At 53.4% G+C, this 18,840-nt stretch overlaps 5 protein-coding genes across 5 annotated transcripts; 1 reads left to right on the top strand and 4 right to left on the bottom strand.

Moving 5' to 3' along the window:
* Positions 1-1,238: 1,238 nt before the first annotated feature.
* Positions 1,239-3,374, bottom strand: J4E83_004150 (uncharacterized protein; the record flags this gene model as incomplete). The annotated part of the gene is made up of 1 exon (XM_049331080.1): positions 1,239-3,374. One exon carries the CDS (start codon positions 3,372-3,374, stop codon positions 1,239-1,241), a length of 2,136 nt encoding a protein of 711 aa, XP_049189626.1.
* Positions 3,375-9,558: 6,184 nt separating this feature from the next.
* J4E83_004149 (uncharacterized protein) lies at positions 9,559-11,464 on the bottom strand (the record flags this gene model as incomplete). Its single annotated transcript, XM_049331079.1, has 3 exons — positions 9,559-10,275; positions 10,324-11,010; positions 11,063-11,464. 3 exons carry the CDS (start codon positions 11,462-11,464, stop codon positions 9,559-9,561), a joined length of 1,806 nt encoding a protein of 601 aa, XP_049189625.1.
* Positions 11,465-12,331: 867 nt separating this feature from the next.
* Positions 12,332-13,323, bottom strand: J4E83_004148 (uncharacterized protein; the record flags this gene model as incomplete). Its single annotated transcript, XM_049331078.1, has 4 exons — positions 12,332-12,751; positions 12,799-12,898; positions 12,951-13,007; positions 13,238-13,323. 4 exons carry the CDS (start codon positions 13,321-13,323, stop codon positions 12,332-12,334), a joined length of 663 nt encoding a protein of 220 aa, XP_049189624.1.
* Positions 13,324-13,775: 452 nt separating this feature from the next.
* Positions 13,776-15,501, bottom strand: J4E83_004147 (uncharacterized protein; the record flags this gene model as incomplete). The annotated part of the gene is made up of 3 exons (XM_049331077.1): positions 13,776-14,810; positions 14,878-15,264; positions 15,322-15,501. The coding sequence occupies 3 exons, from the start codon at positions 15,499-15,501 to the stop codon at positions 13,776-13,778; spliced, it is 1,602 nt and encodes a 533-aa protein (XP_049189623.1).
* A 1,579-nt stretch (positions 15,502-17,080) lies between these two features.
* On the top strand, positions 17,081-18,420 carry J4E83_004146 (uncharacterized protein; the record flags this gene model as incomplete). Its single annotated transcript, XM_049331076.1, has 4 exons — positions 17,081-17,512; positions 17,583-17,742; positions 17,794-17,994; positions 18,044-18,420. 4 exons carry the CDS (start codon positions 17,081-17,083, stop codon positions 18,418-18,420), a joined length of 1,170 nt encoding a protein of 389 aa, XP_049189622.1.
* Positions 18,421-18,840: the final 420 nt, after the last annotated feature.

The raw sequence follows: 18,840 nt of genomic DNA, 5'->3' as shown, positions 1-18,840 counted from the left end.
TCGTCAAAATCGTCAAAAACAAATCATCTGCTCCACCGCTCCAACACTCGCTACTCAGCTCATAGTCGTGTGACAGTGTCAAGCTGAGCTGCGCAAAACAACACACCTACAGCAAGGCGTTACCCCGCTAATCCCACTCGAGCTCAAAAGCCGAAGTATTCTAGCCAGCATGAGACATGTCTATCGTCGACTCATTAGTCGAACCAACAAGCTGACGATGACACGACATTATCTCGGTACCACTCCATCAGCGGCTTAAAAGACACTCGGCGGTTGTCTGACAGGGTGTTGTGTGATGACTTCACACATGCCCCGCATTCGAGAAGCATGTGTGGAAACCGCCCAGCGCCGACCGCTAGTATGCTGCGCCAATGCTTCGTCTGATTCAAGCTCGATGGTATGTTGCGGGCGTATCATACTCCCCACGTGTTTGTCGAGATGGTTGCCTCGCTGTGTGTTAGAGTTCGTGTTGGACTGGTTTGCGCCACGATTTGATCCTTCTCTCCACGCTTTTGATGACTTGCAGTATCGCGCATGCGCAACATAGCGGGCGCGGTACCCGGCATCTTCCATACTACCCTCCAGTTCGCAAACGCAGAACCAGCTCATTTTCGCGCGCTTACATTCCTTCATCGCCAAGCCTGTGGACCTCCATCCCTAGCGGACCAAGTATCTCGGCGCCACGTCGGTCAAGCGGGTCATTACAAACTTGCTTGCTGCCGTCGGCATGCATCGTAAGAGCGGGATTCGATAACCCATATCAGCGAAGTCGAGAATGACGAAATTCTGGAGATACGTCAGGCAGATACAGTTTTCCGATAACAGCGGAAGATCAGCGTAAGCTATTCGCTAGCTCGCGAGTTGCGCAATCATAATTCCTCCGAGACCAAGTGGAGCTGCTGCTTGGTGATCTCCGCGCGTCAAGGCAATTGCCGCGTTTGCACTTTCTGCAGGGCTGCCAATCGCATGGGACGCGCATACACGTGTGTTGGACAGGGAAAGTAGCGAGAGACGGAAGGGGAAGGTGGGACGAGACAAGACGTCGATGTGGTATATGTGTCGTTTGAAGTAGCATTCGCAGAATGCTGATGGGACAGACGTGCTAGTAAAACAAAATACAATAATGCCTCCAGATTGGGAACGGGACAAAAACCACCTTTTGACCCGCTATGCTCGACCTTCAAGCGCCGTAATGCAGTGATCGTGAAAACAATGGTCGTCAAAATATACAGTCGTGATTATCGTTCGCCCATATCGAACCTATGTGTAAATGCCTTCCCAACCTTGTTCTCCGGCTTGGGCGGAATGTGATGATGCAAAAACTTCTTCGGGGCGGCAGTCCTAGCACTCGAGGACTTGGAAGCGTCGAACATGATTTTGGGGTCGTCGTACGTCTCCGGACAGCAGCAGCCAATATTCTTGATGCAGCTTGTTTTCAGAACCTCGCCGATGGTTATGCGTTTCGAGGGTATCGGGTGGAGCATCTTTAGCATGAGGCGTTTGATGGACGGGGGCTCGATGAGACTGAACAGCTTGCCACACTTAGGGTGACCATCGACACCATCAAAGATGTCACCGTCGGGATGGCGTTCCAGCCAAGAGTCCCAACCCTTCTTAAACCTGGCGTAGTACTCAAACTCGGGCTTCGCAGCTTGCCACGGGCAACCACCAAAGGTCATAGTCAGGTAGACGATGGCGGTTGACCAGATATCCAGCGGACGTGGGTCGTAGCTGTGATCCTTTGCAAGAACTTCCGGAGCGATGTAGGGAAGGCTGCCGCAAATTCCAGGCTCGGATAACCGAATCTCGCCCATGTTCTTTCCACACTCACCGCCAGACGCGCGAAGTCCAGGATGCTCGCCAGTGAAGACTTCCGCTACGCCAAAGTCTGAGATCTTGAGATGACCCTCTTTACTAAGAAGCAAGTTTTCCAACTTGATGTCTCGATGAGCAATACCATGGCTATGCAAGTAGCTTACGCCGCGCAGTAATTGCTTGAAGAAGCACAACCGATCATCCCGACTATAAAATCCTTCCGCGCCGCCAGCGAACAACTTCCGTTCTACTAATGAGTAGATCTCTCCATATGTACAAAACTCCATGACGTGATTCCAGCGGCCGCGGTTCGTACATAAGCGGACTGTTTCGACGATGTTCGGATGATGCAGACTCTTCGCAATGCTGTACTCGGACTTGATCTTCAACACGTAGTCCTCCTCAGTCTCGTCCTTGTCGCGTTCTCTAAACTCTTTAACGGCTACCAAATCTTCTTCCCGTGTGATGCCTCCTCTTCGCGCCATGATCCGAACTTCCGACGTTGCGCCTTTACCTAGAATCTTGCCTCTCTTTCCAGGCATCAAACTCGAACTCTTGAACTCTTTATCTAGCTCACACCAGTCGATGATGAAGTCGTCCGGTAGGTTCACACTAAGTCGCCGTGCCTTCATACCCACACCTTGGACAGCTGGCTTGGAAAAGGTAGCCAACATACCAGCGGTAGGCTTCTCTGCACTCTCGTTGATGCGTGGGACCTGCTCTGTGCTTGCGGACCGTCGGCGTGAAAAACCGACTTTCTTAGTAGAGCTAACGTTTCCACTACCCGCCCAGGTTATACCAGGCCGTGGCCGGCTCATGCTTGCCAGGCCCGTGGAAGAAGCGGGTTTGGTGCCAATCCCTGGTCGTCTGTCCGTCGATGGCCTGCTCATAGGTGATCCAGACAAGGGTGGGGAGTTTGCGCGGGAGGATTTATCAGAGCGTCGCGTCAGGGAGAAGGAGCTCAGCCGTCTGCTTTGCTTGGGAATGTCGACTGCCGGAGTTGCTACCTCAGCGGGCCCATCTACACCAGTCTTGACAATGTATGTGTTGGTCTCGGCCTTTGCTTTGGGCGATCTGTTCGGCGTCGAGATGTTGGAAGTGTCGGACTGATTGGCTCCATCTTTGCTCGAATGTCCTCTGTGCAGTTTGCCGCGGATCAGCGAGCCCACGCGCTTTCCCAGACCACGCTTCTCCGGTGGTGACTGGCGCTCGGCCTGCTGAGGCGGCTGGACATCTTGTTGGCTCTCGATATCTTGCGGCGCCTCTTGCAACGGTGACTTGTTGGGCATGTCGCTCGTGACAGGGCGTGGAGTTGCGAATACGTCGTCTACGGAATCATCGTCACGGAAAGGATGTGAGAAGGGCGTGCCCTCGCTGGTATGGCTGGTGGGTGTAAGAGGTTCGGCGGGCTCGCTTGCGGTGCCAGTACTCTCATCCTCCTCTTCAATAGCAAAGCGGTGGTCGAGCGGGCGTGAATCGCGGTGCCGAAGTCGGTCGGAGAGGGTTCGCTCATCGAAGGAAATTGACAGTTGCCGTGTCTGTTCAGCGACCATCGGCATGGTGATGGGGCGCTGCTGTGCTCCGATTGGCTGGCCAACGACCGAGCGCTGGTGAGGGTGAAAGTCGCCAATACGCGAATACGGCGAGGTGCTGGGGCTTGTCGCTACGGACGCTGGAGGGGGCTCGGACAGTTATACGAGCCTTCAAGCGTACTGCACGAGTGCAGGTGTAGGGTGGGCAGCAGGAGCGGGGTGTGGTAAAAGTGTTGCAATTGTGACAGAGCCATATACACAACGTAAGAAGGGGGACTGGGGAAGAAAAGTGAAGTTGCGTCGGAATGGTACCGACGACACGCGAGTGAGGTTTGCAGCGGCCGAGGGGTGGATGGCGAGGGTCCAGACGCAGGCAGGCAGCGGCAGGGAGATGACGTCCCTATCCTATCCGCCTTGCTCTCGTGACGTTGGAATATCAATCAGTCCAACTGCACAAAGGCGGCAATCGTCCCAGAATGTAGGAAAGACGGCGCCCGGGGCCTCGCGCGATGATATGTGGGCTCCAGAAGTCGCAGAGAGACTAAACTCTCTTGATTTGACGCCAAAACACCCCCGGCCCAGTCCCCCTGCGCGACCCCCACAGCGCCAAAGGCCACCTGCAGCCCGGATGCACGTCTTGCAAAGGCCGCCCAGTAACTCTCGCCCACCGTGCACTCTCCCCCAGGACCCGGACCTTGCGCCCACACAGCAGCGCCGTGTGATGGATGATGTGCGTCGATGATCGATGTCTGCAAAGCTTGACCGCCCGGCTTGTCCGTTTACGGCCTTGCCTTTCATCTCCACCATGGCCAAACGAGCCTCTCCTCTAGCACCAACCCGCCCTTCCGCCAGATGCACCTACGTCGTTACTAACAGAACCATTGGACACCCATCCACTGGCGGCGGCCAGCCTGAATTCAGCAGCGCATCCTCTCACCCTCCGCCATGCACACGACAGCCCTGGAGAGACGAGGGCATCATGCTGGCCTTGTCTCCCTTGTCTGGCCTGTCTGGAGAGAAAATGCCGCAGCTGCCTTTGAATGTGGTCTGAGCTGCTGCAGTCATCAATGTGCTTCCAGGACAGCATGCCGTCGTCCGTACGCCGTGAGCGCCCCTACGTCCTGCGTCCGCCGAACCGATATTCGCTCCTGTTGCAGATGTGCTGCTCGTGCAGCTCTCGACGTCAACTGACGACAGTCCAGCGTGATGCTGCCCTTCGATCCCAGCTCAGGGCGCTGTCAATCCAAAGCTTAGGCGGCCCTTTGCCGCCGAACGCGACAGGCGAACATCGTGGGGGTCACCAGCCGCTGCAACGCCATTTCCCCGCCATCGCTATTGCCTGTTGGAACGCCAGCTGAACCACGCCTCTCTGCTTCCCGGCACAAGCTGTATAGTACGACACCAAGGTCTCGAGGTTGCTTAATTACGTGCATAACCTGTTCCCTCGTCGCTGAGCCCATCGGCCCCAGTACTGTCCAGACTGAATGCGGGGTTCGTATCACCTCATGCAATCTGCAAGCATCTGCAGTGCTCTGGACAGGGACTCGTGCTGAGACGGCTCCCGATCGCGACCATGTGCACCCTGATCGCGTTGCACACATGCGTCTACCGCACTCCAAACGTTCGGCGACCCAGCTTGGTTTTGCTTTGCAAAAGATTCGCGTCAACGACCGCCACTGGACAAGTTGGCCTGCTCCTCCCACGCAGCGGGCTCTCTTCGCCTCATTCACTTGCACAGCTGACAGGTGCAACCTGGCCCATACATACGTGCTCTGACGTCGTCGCGCAACTCTGGCGGTGAGTCCCGCTGAGACTTGGAGTCAAGCGACTGGTTTCCTATCCCGTTATGTCCCCACTGTCACCCACTTGCACCTGCAGTAGTCGTGGTTTCTTCTTCCGACCGCAGAGCGTTCAACACGTCTTGCAGCGGAATGCGTTATTTCTCCATGTACGTGCGGCTCGTGCTTTTTGTGGGGTAGGCGAATTCGGAAGGAAGTCACGACCCAGCACACTCACTCTTGACCGGACAAACTCTCTATGCTGTACACACAGAGTGACAGCACTCGATGCGTTGTCGATCGCATTTCATTAATTCTCCGTACGACGGACCGAGTTGCGCGGATCACTGTACCAAACAAACGTCCCCTGAGACCGCCGTTGCTTTGCGTTCCACTACCTCCACGCCGCCGGATCACCAGTCTTGGCAATACTCTTGACGACTTGCTTTTATTGCCTACCTCTTGGCACCATGGAGGGATTGCTTTCCGCGCTTGGCACTTGTTCATGTGCCGCTCATCATTCCGACAGCCAATCTACACGAGATTGACGATATGTGCGTCGGGCGGGATTTACTTCCCGTCGCCATTGCCGTTCATCGAGATCTTAACAAAGGAAACGTCCACCACTTGGCAGGCAGCACAACACAACCACAGGCACGAGACTAACGAACCCAGCGGTAGGCAATGTGGACACCGCTCCAAAGCTCAACAATTCATCTCCATATAGTGACGTTCCGGCGGCCTGCAAGACGTCCACTATCTTTGCACTGCATGCATTGCCCCGACTAGACCAGTGCCTAAGACCCAACATTCCACTGTCCCCCAGGTACCAGCCTCGTTGACGATGTGCTAGGGTGCAGAGAAGCTTCCGCTAACAAGACTCTGTGCTTGTTACCATCAAGGTTTCGTCGAGACTGGACAAGCTCACACACGGCAGCATCTCGGACACCTCCTGACCTTCTCTGATACATGCTTTGGGTGGTACAACAGCGCGGAAATGGCGCGCCAAGATGGGTAGATCACCTTGGCGCAGCAACGTGTGCCACTGGCAACTTTCTGTCGTGCATGATCTACCCTCTCCGCTGGAATGGAGAGTTACAGCAACGTCTTGGCCTCATTTCGACAGGAACACCCGGAAGTCAGTCGGGCAAGAAAGCAATCACGTTCACGACCGGTGAGACTACAGTCTATACAGAGACCTGTGGTCCGTATCTTGGAATGCCATGCCGGTCTTATTGCGTTCTCGTCCGGGTCGACCCGATCCGGTAGGCGGTCTGGTGCATTCCAGGAGTGATTACATATCGAGGTATGCATTAGCTTAAACTCTATAAACACATCGATGTAGATCGTATCGAACAAGTTCGGGACATATCTATCCGTGTGGAGAGCGGGCAACCTCATATGTGTACTTTCACTGGCTCTTTTGGATGGCACCTTGCACGCGTTGTCGATCCTTGCTGGCCCGGAAGCACGATTTATCCTAAAACTGGAAGGATGGCAATCTGCGTGAAGTGCGGATCGGCTCTTATATGCTTCTGAGATTTGCTTCGGTGAAAGCAGAGGTATGTTATTCCCTGTAACTTTGATCACTCCCGCTTAGTTATAGGTACTCGAGCAGCACCCAGGAGTATGTAGTATGTTGCTTTGGAACCCAAGATTACTTCCAACTTGTAGTCAAGATTCATTGTCTTCATTCACATTTCAGCTTAGTACTAGCTTCATTACGCAAACTGGGTTGCTTTCTCGTAGATCGGTACCCGAACACACTGCCAAGGCATGCTATCATATGCCTTTTCTCTGTTCCAGACTGTAAAGATGGATCACGAGCAATCACATATGAATGAGATTTTCCCCAAAAGTAAAGGATGGTCTATTGAACTCTGATATGCCTAAAGAGCGACTCTTACACTACACCAATACTGTTATTTCCCTTCTCAGTTCGCTTCTGCCGTAATTGTATATTGGTGCCTCAGCAATCAGACGTTCGTGATCTTCGGTCCAACGATAGTGTGCGTCTCGCAAAACACCAATTCTGCGGTATGTGCGAACATGGTTGTCCACCGCGTGCTCACTTTGCGTACCCTGTACCTGCTCTACAATGAGCGCAACCCACTCAAATACGACGCCAGGTCGACTATCTCCCCAGTGCATAGTTTGAATATGAACTATCTTGTACTCTTTCTCCTCTTTTGTGTTCCCTTGCCATTCATCCGAGTGAATCCATCGAGATATCTTTGAGTACCTCTGGCTGTCTTTCTCTTCAATCTCAAGACGAAATGCTTCCCTTGTTCTTCCCCATCCGGGGCCGAATCTATGCATCTTTGCATCTTCAGTCCATATACAGGCATTAACAACTTGAGCAACGAGCTTCAGCCTTCCCTCTTTGATGTTGCCGTATGGATTATCACGTTGTGAAGGAACCAATTTGACATCTAGTACTTGCACGGAGGAAGTTGCACTAAGCAAAGCCCGGGACCGTATGCCCAAATTCTGAAACCATATCTCCCCTTGTACAGAGGCCCAGCTCCATGTAGGGGCTATATCTAGGCGTTTGGGGTTTTCTGAGCTTGGCAGTTTGAGCCTCATCCATAGTAGATCATTCAGCAAGGAGCTCTTCCACAGGCCAGCGCAGTACAGATCCGGATGTTCGAGGCTACGATCAACGGCTCGTGCCAACGACGACAAGGCAACTAACCGGTCTCCTGGATTAGTGAACTCAGTCTTGGAGTAATGTTCGACACATCGCATCCATCCAGTCCAGTGTTGATCCTTGTCGCCAGTTAGGAACCGGCGAACGTCCCTGGCCTCATGATTCACACTGAGCACGAACAACGGGGCGCTATGACCATGCCTCATGGCGCTGCGACATTCCAAGATCACTCCTTGGAGTGTGAAATGAAGTACACGCCGTGAAAGAAGCTGCTCTTGAGTGACCCATCCACGCTTGTTTAGAGCTGAAGAAGTAACCGCGCGGTCAAAGTCAGTGTAACATGTTTCCAGCCAGCGAGAACGCGTTTCCCCATTGTTCATGTGCTGAACGACCTTGCACGGAACGGCACGAATCCGCTCACTGCCCGTTTCCAAAAGGAAACCATTAGTCGCACTATGGGCAGAGGTAGCAGCGATGGTGCATATGGCGTTGTGATATATGGTACCCATGCGAGGACCTTCCGCGTTCCAGTCTGCCTCGTCGCCGCAGGCATCAGGCTGGACTATACACAGTGCGTCGATCCAAAGAAATCGGATGCCGAGGCCCCGCGTTGTTTCTATAGCGTCTCTGAAAGTCTGTGGCATAGTCTCAATGTCGATGGTGATTTGGCGTGGGAAAGGCGCTCTTAGTACGCAACCATGAGCCGTGTCACCCCAACGATAGCTCAAGGTGCAGTACTGCGATAACTCGGCTACTGATAAAGTGTCGTCAAGTATCCACGCCTCTACATCGATCACGAGGACTTCAGAGCCTTGAGAGAGATCTAACAGTCGACGCGGCAAGGACCGCTTCGTACTGCAACAATCAGCAGGATCTTGGCTGCCCGTGGATATTCCGTCAAGGCCAGCGTCTTCTACCTTGTCACATCCGCCATGAGATGAAAGACACTGTGAGAGAAGTTGTTGAGCTTGTGATATCGGATCTTCGTCTGCTTCTAACAGAGACGGTGTATACCGTAGGTCGTTGTCCCATATAATTGGATCAATGTCGCCCATCCCCAGTAGAAAAGGTACTGGTCCGCTTGTCTTGTCCGCATGGTAGAACCGATAAAGCCGCAATGGCATGCTCAGATACTCTTCCTCCGGAGCCCACACATCCGCGTATTGCCAACAAAGCGTGCAGAGATCACAGCCAGCGCGCGCGGATGTAATCATTTCTGCTCTTGATGACCATTTTCGTTCAAGTTGAGGCGCTGGCGGCACCTTGTCGAAATCGCCAAACGCGCTGCATGGAGCACAACGAGATATAGCGGCCATGAAGCAATGTAACTCCTTGCTGAGAAGTACTGATTCGCGTGCACGACGTTTGGCGTAAAACGAGATCAGGTCTCAGTTCTAGTTCAGGGCGCGTTCTTTTCTTCGTTGAGCCGTTCGGATGATTCGAGAAAAACTTGTGGCGAGGATGAAAGTGTTGGAGTTCAACCACGCCGCAATCTTGCAGGAGCGGGGTAGAGCTCAGCAGAAGATACCGGAACGTTCGTGCGACAGAGAAGACCAACTCCAGGGCCTAGGTTCCGTTGTGTCAATTGCAGGAGTTTCAGAACATGTGCGGCAGAAGTCCGATCGCTGTTAGCGACCGCCATACTTGGAGACGCACCACCTCTGAGACGTGCGAGGACCAGACCGGTCCGGCTAGCGGGTCAATGTTATACATTTCTATGCTTTTACCCTTTAGTCCCACTACTCAGCGACCATATATACACACCATCGCTCTTCCAAGAGTTTTACACCCCACCATCGCCTCTGCGACCCATGCCAGAGTCTCCAACACGTACCTCTTTCTTGACATACGCCATCTCTTTAGCAGGCACAATCACCCACTCCCTCTCATCCATAATCCTGTCCAGACCACAACTACGTCCCTTCCAGCCCTCTCCCCTCAAGCTCCTCGCTACCTGCCAAGACGCGGCGATGATATCGTTTACACTAACGCCATTGAACTGCGCGCCTACAACGCGTAACCGGCCCTTGAACTCGTTGGACATGCCTTGCGCGAATTGCTTGAGGCGTTCATCGTAGCCGAGTGTGTATTGAGGAATGCAGTCGCGGGAGAGGTTTGCGATGTGGGCGGTGGGCTCGTCGGTAATGTTAAGGTGTCGCTTGATAACGCTCCTCGCCATTTCTAGACCTTCTTCCTCTGTGGGGAAACCCTTCCAGCCGTCCCACCAGTGGCCGCCCATCATGACTGTGAGTTTTGTGCCGCTTGCTGTGTCTTGACCTTTGACAGCAGAGGAGTCCCAGATTACGCCAAGAGCGCGCTCGGGGTTTTGCTCGAATGGAATTCCTTGTGGGATGAGGTAGCCGAAACCTTCATGAGGTAGGAGGTTTGGATTGGGGAAGTAGAGGTTTACTGTCATGACTGTGGCGAAGGGGGTAATCTCGTCGTTCTTGAGGGTGGAGATGGCGAGATCGAATGATTCAGTTGATGTTGAGCCTTCAGTCTGTATACTGTCAGTACTTGCGGTTCTAACTGAAGACGATAAACGTACCCCAGAGACAACCTCGACACCCAACTTCCCGTTCTCATTGAGAGGCTTGAAAGTCTGAATGGGCGACTCTGTTCTGATCTCAATGTTACCTTTCGCCTCTACAGCATCCACCAATGCTCGAACCATCTGCTGCAATCCGTTTCTGAAAGAAAACATAGCGGAATCCTTCAGGTTCTTCGCAAAGTCGAGTTCCAGATCAATCTCCTCGTTCATAGCTTTCGCTACTTCCCGATCATGTGGGTGGACGAGTGTAACCGGCTGCGATTGTCCGTGTTCATTTTGCATGCGGAACCAGCCTCCAATGGCACTGCCGTATCGCGCCTCCAATTCCCAACCCGTATTAAACAACGTCTTAGCGCTTAGCCGATTGATATCGCCGGCATATATTCCGTGGAATATCGCTGAGACAAGATTATCCGCTATCCTTTTATCCACCCTTCGTGCGAGCCACGAGCCAATTGTCTCATCCGTAAGGGAGTCCGGCCGCTTTGGCCTCAGAGGTTCTGTGATCGCACCCAATATACCCTTCAGTATGCCACTCCGCCATAATGTAAAGAAGTCTGCGAAGGTGGGTGGTGGGGCGGGAAGGCGGTTGAGCTGGTCAGGATAGTAGATGAAGCGGTTCTTTGCGCCGGGTTCGCTGCGCCTCGTATATGTGATGTCGTCAACGAGACCGAGTTCTTGTACCTATACACACTCCATTAGTAATGCCACGATGGTTTAGACATGTTCGACTTACCAGTCCTGCAGTGACAGTTGCGTTCCTCAATGTCCTCGGGCCCAATTCGAACAGCACATTCCCCTTCTTTCCCTCTGCATCCACAACGTCGACTCTGCGACTCTTGATCCAGCCACCCGTGTCCTTCCCCGCCTCAAACACCACCACTTTAGTCTGTGGGAACTCCTTAGCGATGAAGTGGGCGCTCGTCAACCCCGCTATGCCACCGCCGAGAATGGCTATCCGCTCAGGGTACGAGGACTGGTAGCGAACGGCGCATTGTGCCGTGGAACGGAGGAGTAGACGTTGTGATGATGCGAGAAGTGGCCGATGCGGATGCAATGGGGATGGCGTGTGGCATGCAAGCGCGGGGCGCGCGGCAACGGTCTTCAACGTCTTCTGCGAGACATTCTGGAGCCGCATTGCCGGTTCAATTGGTCGCAAGATCGATTGGATGGGCGTTGCGACGACGACCAACACGGTGCATTGGGAAGTTCAATTGATGTTCCTGCGGGAAAATGTCCGAGCTTGGGCCGCTTCCTCTCCGCAATCGATGGCTGCTGCCGTCATTGATTCAGCCCTACACAGGCCATACCATGCACGAGCAGTTCAATGCACGCAAGAGATCAGCCACGACATCGGGTACACAACTTAATAACAGGCTACACGCTGAGGGACTCAATTGTCAAGAAGTTGTATTTCACAAGCTACCGTATACATATAAAGTCACTGTCACGGCAGAACAAGTCTATCTACTGGCGCAAAGTATACAAACCTTGAATATCGGATGTTTTCGCATCGGGGTGGGGGCGTCGGGGGAGTTGCGTGAACGTGATATCGGAACGGGGATCGAAGGGGGAAAGTGAGGTTGGAAGACTTCGAGGTACTACGGACCGACCGAATAGTGTACAGGCAAGGAACTCGAACCGCATCGATATCGACCGATCGACCGAAACAAGGCGAGAAGTCCGAATCGAATGGAAGTCGCCGTAACCGTTCGCAAAGAAGATCCGAATCGAGCTTTTCGACTGCTGAATGCATTAATGTCGTGGCAGGACATAGAAGTAAATCTAGCCTCCACTGATGAAAGTAACAAAATCCCAGAAACCATTTTCCTCGCAACAAAACACCGTGCTTGAACCAATTTGAGCACTCGTGTCAATACTAGCCTTGGGCAGACAGTGACAGTGAACCGGAAGCTGCTTGCTAGACGCAACGCAACTCGGCTCTACTCAGCCACGTCCAGGTCTTCGTGAGCGGGAGGGGGAGGAGAGTCGACTGTATTTGTGATCAGAGTAGTTCGTCGTAGAAGGGGTCGGTTGCCTCACTCTTGCGGACTTCGCCGACCGGGTCAGCCTCGCGCTCACGCTCGCGCCTCTCATCGCGATCGCCACGGTCACGGTCGCCACGGTCGTCCTCGCGATCACGGACATCCTTCATCTCACGGTCGCCGTCAATGGGGCTCCTTGACCGGTCGCGGTCACGGCGGTCGTAATCGCGCTCGCGGCGGTCGTCCTTGCGAGGAGAAGCTCCGCGCTCGCGACGAGGAGAGGTGCTGCGACGGCGAGGAGAGCGGACACCTCGGTCTGCACGGTCACCACCACGGTCGGAACGGTCGCCACGGTCGCCGCCACGCTCAGAGCGCTCGCCACGGGGACGGTCACGGCCGGAGTCAAACCGCCATGATGCCGAAGGAGGCGTACGGGCCCACTATAGCTGGTTAGACAGACCCACGTCATTATGCGGTTCGGACATACCTCGATCTTCAACAAGTCATCGCGGCCGATGCGCTTGTTGTGCATCTCGTGGTACGCGTCGTCGGCGTCACGGCGAGACTCGTATTCGACGAAGGCGAAGCTGCTGGCCTGTTAGAGCCTGGGTCGTTTGCTACCGGGGAGGGCCAACTCACAGTCTAGAAGAAGCCGAACGGGGCGCTGGGATGTCGCAACGGACGAGTCGGCCATAGCTTGAGGATTGTCAGATCGTTTGTTTGGAAGGGGCGTGTGGAAGAAGGGCGGAAGGTGCAGATCGTCGTCGGCGCGCACGGGTGTTGTGGGAAGGAGGAAGCTGCGCCGCGCAACAGTGATCGCGACAGCCGGAGCGCGTGAAGTGTACAAAGGCTGTAGAATCGAGGGCTACGATGCGGGACGACGATGCGATTGCGATCGGATTGGGGCGAGGCGTTGGAAGACATACCGTTCGAACTCGTAGGCAAGGTCGCGAGCGCGTGTGCCGTGGCCGAAGCCGGTGACGTAGAGCGTGGTGCCGCCGCCGCGAGACATGTTTGTCGTCTAGTTGGGTATCGTGTATGGAGGTGTACGGTTCAAACTTGCAGCTGTGACAAGTCGAGGGTGACAGTGACGGGTGTGGTCGATGATGGAAGGTCGCAAGCCGGCAGGAAAGTACTGGAGGCAGCTACAGCAAACGCTTGGACTAGCGCGCCTTGGCATTCTCACGCAGACGTCAAGTACCTGAAGCTTCGACATTCACTCGACATCTGATCCTTGCTATTTGCGCTATTTGCGCTAATCGGCGGAACACTGACGTCGCGCATACGGTCGCACTGTTTTGGTGGTCCTGCCTCTTCGAGATGGTCGGTGCCAAAACTACCTCAATTCGACTGATGGGGAAAGAGCTCACGAGCGCGACATGTGCAAGGGCAACGCGTTGTCGAGCAACTATCGATTACATATTACACTAGTAGTACATCTATTGTTGACTGTCTACATTTTCACTACGCAGGAAATGCTCCGTAAGGTGCTCCCTCGAGCTTGAAATACCCTGGCTGGAGCACCTGGAAGACTCCCGTTGGGTCGTACTCGCCAGAGATGCTCTTCAACCTTTGCTTGCTGGCAGCCCCATAACTAGCAATGACATCTTGATACGGCGACGCGTAGTTCATATAGATGTAGTCGTGGTTGAGATCCTTCTTCGCCGCTTCCTCGACAAGCCGCTCGTACAGGCTGTTGCTGAAAGACATGATCCGGGCATTATCCGCAACGTCTGTCCAGAGGATAGCCAGATTACAGATGAAGATTGGGCCATCGCTGGGGTCAAGACCGAGCGCGTTACCGCCGTTCTGTTGCATCTTCTCCATGGCAGGGACGGTGATTGCCTGGAAGGAGAGAACGGGCAAGATGCCTGCAGCGTCTTGAATCGCAGGCACCATCTCGAAGAATATCTCGATGAACGCCTTGAAGATATCCCGATCGACCTTGAAAGTACGGTCCCAATAGGTCTCTTGAACGCCATCGGGTGCCCCTGCACCAAGTTGGTTGGCCAACGTCGACATGTTCGCGATGGCGGTTTGGTCGATGATCGCTGGGATAGCTTTCCAGTCGTCAAAAACCGCTGGCCATGGCGTGGGTTCGGAGTACTCTAGATCCTCGGCTGCAATCTTCATACCAGCCTGGAGCGCAAAGGAAACGATCTGAGCTTGCTTCGTGTCCTTCTCTGCGTTGACGGCATAGTTGTAGTATGCTTCGTACACTTTGTCCCACTGATCCTCAGTATGGGCGCGCTGCCCACCCCACATTTCTCCTTGAACGAAAGTTCTCATGTTGAACTTGGTAACAATACCGAAGTTGTTGCCACCACCGCGAAGAGCCCAATAGAGGTCTGGAGATTGGGTGGCACTCGCTTCTACAATGATGCCCGAGGCTGTCACCACTTCGAAAGACTCAATGTTATCGCAGGCCCATCCATGGGCATTCGCGTAATGGGAGATGCCTCCTCCTAGAGTTAATCCAGACACACCGACGGATGAGATCTGCGTATTGTTAGAAGAGTCATGGCAGTATGGAGAAATAGAGAAACAGGAAAGGAAAGCAACATACGCGACCACCAATAACTTCAAGGCCATACTGCTCAATCCATGGATACACGTCCGCCCAGCGATTTCCTGAGCCAACAGAGGCGATCTTCTTGTCTGCAGATAGGGTCTTTTCGGTGAAATTCTCCAGGGCAATAGTAATGCCTCCCTCAATGCTAGATCCACCAGCAAAGGCAGCGTGTCCACCTCCTTTCACAGCGAAAGGACATTGCGTGAGTCGAGATAGGAGCACGACAGTTGAGACTTGCGAAACACTACTAGGCTTGAACACACAGAATGGGTTGACAACGGCTTGCTGAGCCGCCCAATAATCGCCGGTGAAACTGTCGTATCCTGCACTTCCTTCCGACAACACGGTACCGTTACCAAAGGAAAATCTTAGGGCTGCACACTATACGTCTTGTCAGTATCGATCTTGAGCAACATGCAAAAATGTGTATCAACATACAGCTAGCGAACAAGCACTGGAGGAAGATCGTTCCGCCAGATTTGCCAGACCAGGAATACCAGTGACATCGAACCCGTTGTCTACCAAGGCTTTGGTGACATTGAAGTCGTCAGGCTCGAAACCACTTGCCAGCACGCAAGCTGCAAAGGCGCTTGTCGAAGCAGCTATCGTAAACTTCATGCTCCCTGTTCGCCGGTCTGCGGAAGATGCCGGACGATGGTAAATAGCTGGTACCGAGAGAGTGGCTCACTGACTGAGTTGCAGGGAGCCACTGCACTTAATGTACTTCGGAGTAGGTTTACCATATTCGTTCCAGGCCGCGAAGGACACTACTACGGACGTGTTGTCAGTACTTGTCCGACGGGGTCTATAGCTCTCTAGCGACGCGGAACGGCCAGTTCGGTCAAATTCTAAGTGGACAGTAACCTCGAAGTTTGTGGGGTAGAGACTAGTCTATTGACGCGAGGCGCGCCGTGGCAAAAGTATAGCATGGTAGCTGATAGCGGTATTCATCTGGGAGCTGGTGTGGCTGCATGGCAATTTCGACGTAGCGCAACATCGGTGGAAGCATGAAAGACATCTTTGTTCTTTTCTCCGAGGGCTCTGCGGGTAGATGCATCGCTTCCGATGAGCTGGGTTGCTGTGCCTCAATCTTGCAGCGATTCGTGGTCTCCACTTTGCAGCGTCTGGAGTAAGACATAGGAATTCACTTGCCAAGCAAGCGTTCGCGGGTCGTGTTGGGAGTGGATGAGGCAGGAGCCAGCCGTGCCGCTCTCTCATCTTTGCCACGGGACGGTTCAATGCGGCACGCACGCCACCACCACGCCAGCTGTACACTACTATCCGGGCATCCGCCAACCGCAAGACACCTCTTTGCGCCCGCACCTATCGGCCGGGAGACAGCTGAGTACATTCATCCGATTTACCACTGAGCAAATTTCTAGGAGCAGCCACTTCTTTGGCTGTCCAAAATCTCACCGTTTAGGTTCGCACCACGATAAAGTCTGTGAGCCAATATGTGATATGCTAGTCTCCTTGTGGCTTGCCTCGCCGAAGCCTGCTCTCCATCCATGCTGCCAGGTGGTAATCTCCAGGCACATGTCGGCATTGACACAAAAAGCATGCTGTCCGCTAGGTCCGCTCTAGCAACGAGGCCAGGCACCGTGCCGCTTCGGACGCTGCAGCGCAGATACGAACAACACGCGACGAGGAATAGCGCGAGCGGAGAACTGCACCCCCCAAGCTAAGGTTATTTAGCCAGGAGGCGTTTTTGGGGGCTTGCTGACCTTTGTCCACCACAGAATACCAAACGTTCGCGTCAACACTTGAGCAAGGCCATCACAACTACTTTCGGACTTCCTGAAAAGAGTGCGCGACGTCGCGTAAGAGGGAACGATTTGGGATACCAGATTCCAGGAACCGGGAACTGAGGACCGGGGCAATCCAGTCGCCGTCTAACCCTTACCCACGCTCCGACACGCGATGGCCCCCATGTAATTCAATTTGCATATGCGTCTTACGGGCTTTTGCACCCCTACGCGCACTGTATTTTGAGTAATCCCTGGCAAATCCCAGCTGCGAAGTGTTTTAATCCAGGTTGTCGGGCTTCGTGGGTCGCAATCCTAGGTTCATTCCATCTTGACAGCTCCAACGGCACGGTCTTGTCGCGACACACAACCGCTTCAAGGAACGTATCCTACGGATTCTGTAACACTTTGTGCGAGTTTGACCACAACTGGAAACACACGCCTCACCAATCATGTCCACGGGCGCTGACTGGATCTCGCAGCATGATTTACTCCGGACAGACTACGCCATGTTGGCGATGACATCGACGGTCTTCATCGCACGGGTCGGTGTTCAGGTTTGGCGGCGCAAACCCATCGAAGCGCAGGACATCTTGCTTTACATTGCGTTCGCTGCCTATCTTGCTTTCACCATCCTCTACATCGTCATTACGCCCATTTTCTTCAAACTCCAGGCTCTCCAAGCTGGTCGCATTGCACCATGGCCCACCATGATGGAAGACATTATTTTCGCCGCGAAAGTCATGTGGCAGAGCGGAATGGAGTATTGGACGTGCCTTTGGTTTGTTAAGTTCTCACTATTGTCATTATACAAGAAGCTGTTGTCTGGAATGCCCAAGAAGTACCTTTGGATCTGGTGGTTCACATTGATCTTCTGCGTTGTGGTATGTAAGATTCACGTCGCCTTATCTTGACGCGGCATAGTCTCTAACGAGCACGACTGACTGGGCACAGACATGGGCAACGTGCATCATTACAGGCCCTGGTCTAGCCTGCAACGACACCAAGAGCTTCTTGGGTGAGGGCGTTCTATGTTCATCGTCTAGCGAAACACGCCGACAAACTGCGAATCTCTATTATGCATACGCAGTGGACACTGTAACCAACATGATGGGTGTGTTCAAACGCGTAACTTGATACTATTCTTAGTACTGACAAGTGGCAGTCATGTTCCTACCCATCCGGCTTATCTGGAACCTGCAGATGGAAAAGCCGAAGAAGATCGGTTGCGGTCTACTATTCGCATCCGGTCTCGTTTGTATACTGTTCTCGACTATCCGCATTGTGCAGGTTGGTCAGGATGGAAGGCCTCGCTCGCCAGATCCAAAGTGGCTGACCATGTGGACCATCATCGAATGTTCGACAGGTAAGTCCAACGCATCTCACTACACTCTACTGGGCTAAATTCATGTCAGCTATCATCATCGGTTGCTGTCCAGGGCTCGCGTCTGCGGTCCCAAAGAGCCGCTTCCGACGAACAGACAGTATCTCCTACGACACACAGGGCTACGTTCGACAATCGCCTAATCGATCCAGTGGCAATGCTCCGAAGAGTCATGGCTTGAGGAATATGCTCGGTTCCAGAAATCGCGACAAGAACAGCGAGAAGATGTCAGGAGACATTAGTATGTCGAGGACTGGGCATGAGAGTGAGGAACAGCTTCCAGAACGCAGAACAACAGGCTCCGGTGTTCTTATCACCGATGAACTACGCGAGCAACAAAGGCTTCGGATGGAGGAAGATGAACGCATGGAGGAGGCACGCCTCAAGTTTGAGCAGTCGCATGCGTGATCATGATCGGCAGAATATATGAATTTCTTGATAAGCGCTCTAGATGCTGTGACAGTCTGATTCAAGTCTTCCAGTGAACAGTATTACGTTTTACTTACGTCAAGAAAGGACTGTCATTTGGGCCACGACTATCATGAGACAGGTATCAGCCATCGGCAGAGGTCACGCAAAATCTTAGTCGTCTAGAAACGACAGATGTACTGCAAATATTTCGTCACATTTGGCCTTGGTACCTTTCCTTGACACCAGGACACGGCTGCTGACATGACATCACAGATCAAGCTTTGAACAAGCTGCATTATCAGGTAGCCACAAAACATTTTGATTAAGCATGAAACGTCTCTGGGTGCTGTTAAAACAACTCCATAAAGCACATGCTGATGTATAATCGGGTGGCGAAGAAGGCGGGCGATGGAACAA

This window comes from Alternaria metachromatica, assembly GCF_023757995.1.
Source record: "Alternaria metachromatica strain BMP 0045 chromosome Unknown scaffold_7, whole genome shotgun sequence".
Taxonomy (NCBI): domain Eukaryota; kingdom Fungi; phylum Ascomycota; class Dothideomycetes; order Pleosporales; family Pleosporaceae; genus Alternaria; species Alternaria metachromatica.
Note: the sequence above shows the minus strand (reverse complement) of the source record. Positions and strands in the feature narration are given on the sequence as shown.